Raw genomic sequence first — 10,274 nt, 5'->3', positions numbered from 1 at the left:
GTTCGCGTTGGGGAAATGTTTGGCCATCGCAGACTTCCGTCGTTATCCAGGAAGTATGGCCGCCTGGACGTGGCTTCGCTGTGTTTTCGGGCCTCACCTACAAAGAATTCATCGCTCCCCGATCCCGACTTGGCCCTCTGGACGACTTGCGAGGACGGTAGGAGCATGCACGCCTTTGCTTGTTCATTTCGACGCGGCTGACTCCACAATCGGTAGCGTTTTGGTGCCCGTTAGCTGAACATGTCGCTCAACGGGATGCTACATGCGGAAGTGTCAAATATTTATCAATGAGCACTTGCTGACATTTCAGTAATATGGTTAACAGTTAAGATAATTAAATGAAGGACATGCATCATTATCATTGTTTGCATGTGACATTTTACTGATTTTCACCATTATTAATCTATCGTAGATTCACGAGCATTCTCAATGACATCCATCCGCTAATGCTAACGTAAGCAGGATGTGCAGAATAGTTGCGTTTCATCTTTTTAAGTAGCACGTTTTTAGGAAAAGACTCACGAAGTGCTTCAAATAATTGTATGCAGTCATACATGTGTAAAACATTTTACAAGAAAAAACAAATCAATCAAATTGAATAAAAATGACTACAAATCCAAACAAACAAAGCAATCAGGTACTGTACTGTATTACTGAAATTCTCGCCTAAGCAAACGTCTTTGTGACAGATTTTTCCAATTGTCGATTGGGGAGGCAGCCCTGACTAAAAGTTGATTCCGCGATTCGAGGCTCAGTCAATTTAGATGCAATCAAAACTGATTTTATAGCAGAAATAGTGTTTGTATGTTGATTAAATTGTTATTTTTTCACTTTCCAAAGGGATGCAACTACCAGCCGGGGAGTTTGGAGAAGCACACTGACAGCATTCTCGGTTGGGTCAGTATTAAGTGTACTGTCAGATTAAATTATTTGGTGTGAAATACTTGGGCCACCCTGAAAAACGACACTTCGATATAAAAGACGCAGTATTGCTATGATGAAATTCGGACAAAAACGTAAATTTCTGAGGGAAAAAATGTTGTATATTTTCCAGAATTAAGTTATATATTTCATAGAATGTTTTGGGGGTGTCATTTTTAGAAAAAAAAATATACATATAGTTTCCCCAATAAAATTGTCTATTTTCAAGAAAAAAGTGACATTTTTTAGAATAAAGTTGTATATTTTTTTAGATCATTAAAACATTATATATAAGGTATAGTTTAGATTGAAGTAATCATTTTTCAAGTTTAAAGTTGCATGTTGCTAGAAAAAAAGTTAGTTAGTTTTATATTTTATTAAACTACAATTTTCTTCTCTTCAGGCTTCAGCTGTGTGGTATCTGTCCTACTGCAGCTCTCCCTTACTGCTTTGCTATCTGTATGGAAAAGGTAAGAAAAAAAACTTGTTCTACAAATAGTGTGTGTGTTTCTGCATGTATGTATAAATGTGTGTACAGTGTCGTACGGAAAGTATTCAGAGAAGCAGAAACAAACTCCCAGAATCCTTATTCTGGTGATGTTGATTGTTTGTGTATGTGTGTGTGGTATTTTTTAGGCTACATCTGCAGCAGTAAGTTAGCGCCACTGAGTCAGTATGTGGCAACGACGCTGCTGTGTCTTCTCGGCGTGGCGTGTCTACGAGGTGAGGACACACAACGCATATGCCAGCGGACCTTTTTCATAACGTTAGCAAACGACAGTCGCCCGGTTAGGGTTGCATGACATACGTACTAGAAAAGCCCTGCGAGAGCTCGCTGTTAAAAATGCTGCCATACCACTCTTGTAAAACGACGAAACTCTGGAAAGACTCTTAAAATCGGCTCACCGGTATCTCACTGTACAGCGTTCTTGTTTCCCTCCCTCAAGGCTGGGGAAGATGGAATAACGCTCAGTACCTTGACTTTGTTTCCATTTTGGAGGAGGCAAAGAAGAATCACTCGCCAGACAACAAGGTGAGCTCGTTTTGTTTTCAGTCAGGGACTGTGAGGAGAAATGTCTCAATTTCCTGTTTCCCTTCCTTGTAGATGAAGTTGAGATGCTACAACTTTGACTTCTCTCACTGGCCTGCGGATTTTAGCTGGAGCGAAGTCAGCAATCCGTAAGATTTGATTCTTATTTCACCATTATCACACAGTACGTGTATTAGGGATTTTCTCTGCCACTTTTTTTTTTTTCCAGACCGATGCCAGTACAAGTATTCACTCTTGAGTACTCACCGGTACTGCTAAAAGTACAGATACCACTAGTGCCTATGATACATAACATTTCAATTAACACAATGACAGGATTGTGAACACATTTCTGTCTTTGTGACGCACATGATGATTCATCAATTATCAAGCCCACTAGTCCAAACATGGCATTTAGTTTATTATTGCATTTGTGGAATATAGGAGATCCACCCATTTTTAGCTAGCTGAGGGGGCGGCCATTTTGTTACTTCGATGTCATCATCAGTCGACAGAAGTTGCGCTGGGCTCAGATAACGACCAATCGTGACTCGGCTTCAGAAAACAGGTGAGCCGTGATTGGTCGTTACCTGAGCCCTGAGCATTTGTGATGTCATTTTCAGTCGACAGAAGTGACAAAATAGCCGCCCCCTGAAATTGCTATAAGTGGGTGCGTTTTGCTGCTCAACTTGTATTCCACAAACGCAATATGAATCAGAATTCCGTATTTCAACTAGTGGGCCTGCATAGAACATATTCTGGGAAAAAAAAATGTTTGGGTTGATTTCCGCTTTAAGTATGGTTTGCTTTTATCGGCATCCGCAAATACCTCGAAATGAGACCAGTATCAGCCCGATACCGATACCTGGTATCAGTACTTGCCCATCCCTAATGTGTAGTAAGTCGATTAATGCCTCAAAATGTTTTGCTTATTTTCTAACATGTACCCATGAACCCAACCAGTAACTGAATTATAATCATTTTATGTCAATTCTGCACTGTCAATTTGAAAATCATGTTCAGGACCTATTTTTGAACAATAATATTATTATTTTCATCGGATTAATCGACAAAATAATCAACAGATTAATGGTTAGTTGCAACTCTAGTTACTTCCCACCACTTGCGGGTACCATGCATCGGAAAGGGGGCCATTAGTCTGGTCCACGGATCCGCCATTGTGATTTCTTGAGCAGGAGTCGATTTGATTTCCATAATGTGCGTGGCAGAAAGTCGACCAAGGCCGGCGTCTCCCTGCTGAAGCGCGAGCCCCGACCGAGAGGAGCGGCGGATGCCGCGCTGCGCTGCGTGCGCACTCTGCCCTGCCACGTCGTCAGGTGCTTTCGCTTCTCCGGCCTTCACATCCAAAGCCTTTTACACAGCGCCTGCTCACCGTTCGGCTTTGTTGCAGTTACCTCATCGTGCACTCCTTCGGGAGGAGGATGCTGTATCCGGGCTCGGTGGGACTGCTGCAGAAAGCCATGAGGCCCATGCTGGATCAAGGCCAGGCCAAGCTCATAGAGGAGGTAACGCACACACGTTCTTGTGTCGCTATTGGGGGTGTAACGATTTACTCAAGCCCCCGTTCGATTTTCAGTTCCCGATTTTCCATTCCATTTTTGAAAAAAAATTGCTACCATGCTTGTCTCTGTGCACTAGTGTGGTTCTACAGCCATCCACACACGCAGTACGCAATGATGTTTGGCGCAAAAGCATAATTTGATCTACACGTTCAAAATGTGCAATGCTTATGGAATTTAAAAAAACGTTTTAAGACAACATTTTCTAGATGAAATTAAACAACTCGATTTTTTTTTTTTATTAATTTTTTTTTGTTTTTCGATTCGTTTTTAATCGACTCTCAATTAATCGTTACATCCCTAGTCACTATCGAATCTTTTTAGAATGATGACGTTTTATGTAGACCGGAAATGACTGTGTGGATCTGTAACATGGTACCGGCAAAAAGTTTGCATCTGACTATTTTTGTGGTCGACTTATTCCACTTAGTCGACGTTTTTTTTTTCCACCAGCTCCACTCAATTCATCTTTACCCTTTGGAAATGTCATTAATCCTTTCCAGCCTCCGTGTTTGCTTAAGCGAAAAAAAACAAACATTTTAGAAACCAATCTTTTTCAGCCACTAGAGATCAGCCAAAAATCCCATGATTGAATCCGGACAACTCTACTCATCTTTGAAAACTAAACTAAGTGAAAAATATTACTCACAGTTTGACGGCCAGAGGAACAAGCTGGTGGCCTGCGACGGCAACGAGATCGACACCATGTTTGTGGACCGCAGGGAACGCGGCGGATCCAAGGGACGCACGCTGGTAAGTCACTGGGTGTGTGCGTGTGCGTCTATATGTATGTATGTATACAATTGGAAGTTATTAGAATCAATTAACCAAGAATACCCTGAGCCTGCTTATTTTGCTGCATGATAAAAAAGAAAAAAGAAAGATTTCTTTCGTAGTAAAAATGTTGTTTCTTTAGGTACATGTTGAATATCTCAATAAGATTTCTCTTGAAATATTTAACACCTATATCACATATTGCATGTTTTTCCAATATCCTGCAGCCCTAATGTATGGCCGTATGGATTAGGGCCTGACCAATATGATTTTTTTTTTTTTTAGGCTGATTTTGATAAAGGGATGTCCAATAACCGATTATTAATTATTAATCTTTTTTTTTTTTCTTTTTCTAATTATCTATTTATTTTTTATTATAATTTTTTTATTTTTTTTATTTTATTTTATTTTTTTAATGTTTTGCTTTGAATGTTTTAAAGCACTTTGAGTTGAATTTTTGAAAAGTGCTATATAAATAAAATGTGATTGATTGATTGATGTGATGGAGGGAAAAATCGGCCGATTGTTTTTTTTTTTTTTTTTAGCGGGGGCATTTTCTGGGGTGAGGCGGTGTTTTATGTCATTGTCTTTTTCTTATATCGGATTGTGTTAATGTGTCTGTTTATTTTCCATTTTTAAAAGAGCTAATATCGGTTAATCGATCAGGCATGTCCCGTCAATGTGTGTTTTCCGTGTGAGTCACGTGTGCTGTTTTCTTCCTCCCGCAGGTCATCTGCTGCGAGGGCAACGCCGGCTTCTACGAGGTGGGATGTATGAACACCCCGCTGGAGGGTGAGAACTCGTCCTAGTAAGCGTCCATGAGTCACCGTTTCCTGTTTCGCGGCAGATTGAAACCGTGTTGCTTTCGATGCGCTCCGCAGGCGGCTACTCCGTCCTGGGCTGGAACCATCCGGGCTTCGGCGGCAGCACGGTAAACCGTCGTCGTTTTATTTGAACAAACAACGGCGGAGTGTTGGGATTCCGGCAGCAGACCGGAGCAACAGAGGGACCGAAAAGAAAGCAAAGCCATGCTATCTGACGCTCAAATAACAAAAGGCGCGTTTGTTTTTGTGTTGCAGGGCGTGCCCTTCCCACAGAATGAGGCCAACGCCATGGACGTGGTCATCCAGTTTGCCGTGCACAAGCTGCACTTTAAGCTCAACGACATCGTCATTTACGCGTGGTCCATCGGCGGATTCACAGGTAGCGCAATGCAGCATTTGTACGCTATCGTCGTTAGCGCTTGGTTCCGTTGTGGGAATGCGGAGTTGTTATAAAATCGTATTTCTCAACCATTCCGATTATACTGGGAAACAGCACGTTTTAATCAGAAATTGCTTCTACATTTTTTTTTTTTTTTTTCATGGATTGAAATTCAGGAGTTAGAGATCGGGACAGCCACCTCCCAATAGGAAGTGACATATAAAAGATGATTTTTTAAAATATATTCAGTTTAATAGTATCTCAATTAATGCCTTGTGGTCAAATAGATCATAACAAGATATTACTAAATATGCAAGGTCTGAACACTTCATTGTTTTTTGAAAATTTGAGTTTCACTGCAATTTCAACCAATTCGGTAGAATGGCTCATAAGTGTGCGCAATTCAGATTTCACCATGCGTTGTCATTTATAGTTATGATGAGGTATCAGAAAAAAAAAATCCATGTTGCTTAATTCATAAATTGACCTTCATTGCTTCACTTTGACACAGCTTCGCCTTTTTCACTGTCGCTTCTCAATCTTTTCATGGACCGAGATCCACAGCTTGGAAATGAAAAGTTAATGACCATGCCCTGCGTTATAACTTTTATCGACTTCTTTTGTTTCAGGTTACCACATATTTTATAAATACAAGTACTACGCCGGTAGTGCTTCGCCGTGTCGAATCTGGCTCTGTTTTTTCGATGATTTCAGGTTTTAACTCGCTGGACATGATCTGCTTGGTTCTTCTCAACACTTAACTTTCTTACGACCCATGCTTTGGGGAAAAAAAAAAAAAAGGGGCAAAATACGTGAACAGAGAAAAGATTGTTAAAACCCCTCTCGCTCTTTTCTCTGTAGCTAGTTGGGCGGTGATGTCATACCCCGAGATCCAATCGGTCGTGCTGGACGCCACTTTCGACGACCTTCTACCTTTGGCCCTCAAGGTCATGCCTGAAAGCTGGAGTGAGTGCTTCCGGCGGTTTGCTCTTGTCGGCCCCTCGGCTTTAGCGCGCGCTCTAACGCCTGCGTGCTTTCCGCGACAGGGCCGCTGGTTCAGTACACGGTGCGGCAGTACATCAACCTCAACGTTTCCGAGCAGCTTCTCAAGTGAGTCCGACAGCGTCGTTGAAGCGGAGTGCAGGTGGGGAAAGGCTTCTATTGAGCTGGCGCTGCCGTGTGTTGCTTGCCCCCGCTCAGATACCAGGGACCCGTGCTGCTCGTGCGCAGAACCAGAGACGAGATCATCACCACCTCGTGAGGCTCACACAGCGTTCCCTCCTTTGCTTGACGTTATACTCGCCTGCCGTGGTTTGGCACTGGACTATTTTTTTTTTTTTCCCCCCAAATTAAAGTAAAATAAATATAACGGATAACAAAATAGTGGTTTTGAAATTCAATGTAATGTTAACAATTTTTGAAAGGGAAGTCAACCCAGAATATGTTCTATGCAAGCCCACTAGTTGAAACAAGGCATTCTGGTAAATATTGTGTTTGTGGACTAAGAGTTAATCCAGCCGTTTTTAGCCATCTCTGGGAGGGCGGCCATTTTGTCATTTCTGTCGACTGAAAATGACATCGCAACTACTCAGGGCAGAGGGAACGACCAATCACGGCTGACCTGTTTTCTGAAGCTGAGCCGTGATTGGTCGTTACCTGAGCCCTGAGTAGTTATGATGTCATTTTCAGTCGACAAAAATGACAAAATGGCCGCCCCCTGTGATGGCTAAAAACGGGTGGATTTTGCCATCTTTAATTTTTTTAATATATTGCAACATTGACAATAGCGCAATCCATTTTCTATAATGCTTTTTCCTCATTAGAGTCAACATTGTTTTATTTAAAAATAGAATAAAATAAACTTCATTTAAAACATCAAATGAAATAATAAAATGTTAAAATGAATAAATTGCAGTATTAAATCAGTTACAATCAGATTAAAGTAATCCAATTCAATAATGGCTCATGAGTACTGTTACATAACTCAAACACAATATATTGCAATTTGTCATAAATAAGTTCAATTAATAATGCAGTAAAAGAGTAAGACATACTCAAATAGAATACTACATGAAATCCGATGTCTCGATGGATTAGCAGGCCGCACTTGAGTCCACGATGTTTCTGACCTGTGGCGTGTTTTTACTGTGCAGGAGTCCCAATGACGTCACGTCCAACCGAGGAAATGACCTCCTGCTCAATCTGCTGCAGTTCAGGTCTGACAGTTCAACTGTGCACACCTGAACTATAAAAGGCGCTGCGGCCGCTAACGTGCGCGTGGCCTTGCCAGGTATCCCAAAATAATGACCATGGAAGGCGTCCAGGCGGTCCGACAATGGCTGGGTGCCTCCAGTCACATAGAGGAAGGTAACAAACGGCTGTTTTCATTCTTCCTTCTAATCTGGCGTCCAACGAAACGGTGGTCGACAGTGGAACTGCACCCAAAACAAACGGGAGGCAACAAAAATAGTTATGAGCTGTACAAAAAAAAAAAAAAAAAAAAAATCTGAAAACTAATGCGAGCAGAACTAAGCTAGCTCATCCGTATTTGATTTTTTTCTGCGCGTAGCGTCCGTGTACAGCAGCTACCAGGTGGACGACGACTGGTGCACGACCGTGCTGCTGTCGTACGAGGGTGACGCGGACGTCAGGTTTCCCTGGAATATCGGTATGAACGTCTTTGTCGTCCCCCCCTTATCATTAGCGCAGTCAGATGAGACTGTCTCTTCCTGTCTCCCCAGGTGAGAGTCAAGACATGACTATCAAAGAGAGGCAACAGATGGCTCTCTTCCTGGTAAGGAAATCACACGTGCCCTTCAATGGGCGTGGCTTAGTGAGTAGGGATGGGCACCAGGAAGCGAGTGGAACCGGGACTAGCGCTTGGGTTCTCCCGGAATCGTTCGGGTTTTAAAATGTCAGCGCCTCCTTTCGATTTCTAGTCCATTGTGCGGGGGAAGCCGCACAAAACAAAGGAGCAATAGTGCGCGCGCGCGCGGCGCGCAGCAGTTGACGACCGATAAGAAATGTGTGTGAACAACACACAGATGGCAACGTAGAAGTCAGGATAACACTCGCGGAGGGTGATGAGTACGGATGTTCGACGCTGGTCAAAAGTGAGGCTGCGCTTGATTTGAAAATAGATAAATATATAGATAAATAAAAAGACTAAGCTGCTCAGTGCAACACATAAAAAATGAATCTCAGGCAAAATGTTTAACTCAAAACTATCCTTTTTTTTTTAAAAGGAAAATATACATTTGTATCTTGAAGTTTTGTCGTATTTTTTAAAATATCTGTCTCAAATGTTTGGATTCCCTTTCCCACTAATGTTATTTTTCCTCAATTACTATGTTCGTTTTTTTTCCCCCTCCAAAATAAATTACTTAATTTCTGTAAAATATGCTACTTTCCTTCCTCAAAAACAGACCCCCCCCTCAAATTAATGACTTGAAATTAATGAAAGTACTATTCAGTAAAATATTCAACATTTTATTTTCTCTCTCTCTCTCTTTCTCTCTTTCTTTCTTTCTTTTTCTCTCTTTCTTCTCTCTTTTTCTTTCTCTCTTTCTTTCTTTCTTTCTCTTTCTCTTTCTCTTTCTTTCTCTCTCTTTCTCTTTCTCTCTCTCTCTCTCTCTTCTCTTCTCCCCCTCCCTCGTAACTCGAGTTCGGGCACTTGTAAGTCAGGGTTGTTCGGTGTGGTTGCACTGTAGCAGGTGTACCTAATCAAGTGCCTACTGCGTCTTGAGGAGATATTTCCCCCTGTTACCACTGAGTAACACATTTTTTTTTTATTTTTTTTTTTAAATCCCCTCTGTCACCATGGCAACCATCTCACCTGTGCTCCGGGCTCTCCTGACTGCTATAATATATTTCCTTGGGCAGCCGGCCTGGCTTATTGAAGTCATTTAACATGAAAGGAGCTGCCTGCCATCAATTACGGCTCGCGCTACGCTTCCCCTCCATCCGTTCACCTCCGGTCTATGGAAAAAAAAAAAAAAAGTGAGAAGTGGAAAATAATTTGTTCTTTTTTTTTTTTTTTTTTTTTTTCTTTCCCTCTCGGAAGGCTCGCAAGCACATGAGAAACTTTGAAACGACGCACTGCACTCCGCTGCCCGCCTCCGAGTTCCACACCCCGTGGAAGCTGTAAGGGGAAGAGGGGCCCGATTGAAAAGGCGTCACCCCCGGCACGACGTCGTGACTTCTTGCGTTTTGTTTTGAAGTGTTGAGCTGCTGTGCTTGTAGCCCACAAACAACTAAATTATTCCAGTTTTTTAAGAAAGGCACATTTTTCCACCCTCAAGTATCGCTTGGGATTAAAATGTTATTATGTTCTCCGTTCTGTTGTCCTGTAAGAATAAAGTCTTTCAATAGGTGATTCAAGTGTTTTGGGGCGGTTAAAATGTTTCTCAAAGACTTTCTCTAGAAAAGGACAACAGTGTTGCAAAGTATCTCATCTTAGTAACGTATCCCATTATAGCACCTTTGAGCCATAGCACAGGAAAAATAAGGTATTAAAGATATTATTTTAAACTGGCAAACCTTGTTTTTAGTGTCTTGCAGTTTCATCTCTCTCACCCTGAAAAAAATGTAGTTTGAAACCTTACTTTGAAACACTAACCCAGCTTGAAACCCTGCTTTGAAAACCCAAAAATAGTTTGAAACCCTATTTAAACACTATGGCTAATTTGAAACCCTAACCCTAGTTTAAAAAACCCATTTTGAAGACCTAACTCTCGTTTAAAAACCTACTTTGTAACCCTAACCCT

The 10,274-nt window shown here is 41.7% G+C and overlaps 1 protein-coding gene across 1 annotated transcript; it reads left to right on the top strand.

The window, feature by feature from the left end:
* The first annotated feature begins 6 nt into the window (after nucleotides 1-6).
* abhd16a (abhydrolase domain containing 16A, phospholipase) lies at nucleotides 7-10,046 on the top strand. Its single transcript, XM_086037806.1, has 20 exons — nucleotides 7-157; nucleotides 841-897; nucleotides 1,325-1,391; nucleotides 1,558-1,644; nucleotides 1,869-1,954; nucleotides 2,027-2,100; nucleotides 3,181-3,288; nucleotides 3,363-3,477; nucleotides 4,183-4,284; nucleotides 5,034-5,097; nucleotides 5,187-5,236; nucleotides 5,385-5,508; nucleotides 6,370-6,474; nucleotides 6,555-6,618; nucleotides 6,709-6,765; nucleotides 7,662-7,724; nucleotides 7,799-7,875; nucleotides 8,078-8,176; nucleotides 8,250-8,302; nucleotides 9,572-10,046. The coding sequence occupies exons 1-20, from the start codon at nucleotides 56-58 to the stop codon at nucleotides 9,653-9,655; spliced, it is 1,638 nt and encodes a 545-aa protein (XP_085893932.1). The 5' UTR covers nucleotides 7-55; the 3' UTR covers nucleotides 9,656-10,046.
* The last annotated feature ends 228 nt before the right edge of the window (nucleotides 10,047-10,274 follow it).

This window comes from Filicampus tigris, chromosome 8 (genome assembly GCF_054856515.1).
Source record: "Filicampus tigris isolate MCC_2025a chromosome 8, RoL_Ftig_1.0, whole genome shotgun sequence".
In the NCBI taxonomy this organism is placed as follows: domain Eukaryota; kingdom Metazoa; phylum Chordata; class Actinopteri; order Syngnathiformes; family Syngnathidae; genus Filicampus; species Filicampus tigris.
The sequence above is the reverse complement of the archived record's forward strand: the minus strand, read 5'-3'. Positions and strand labels throughout refer to the sequence as shown.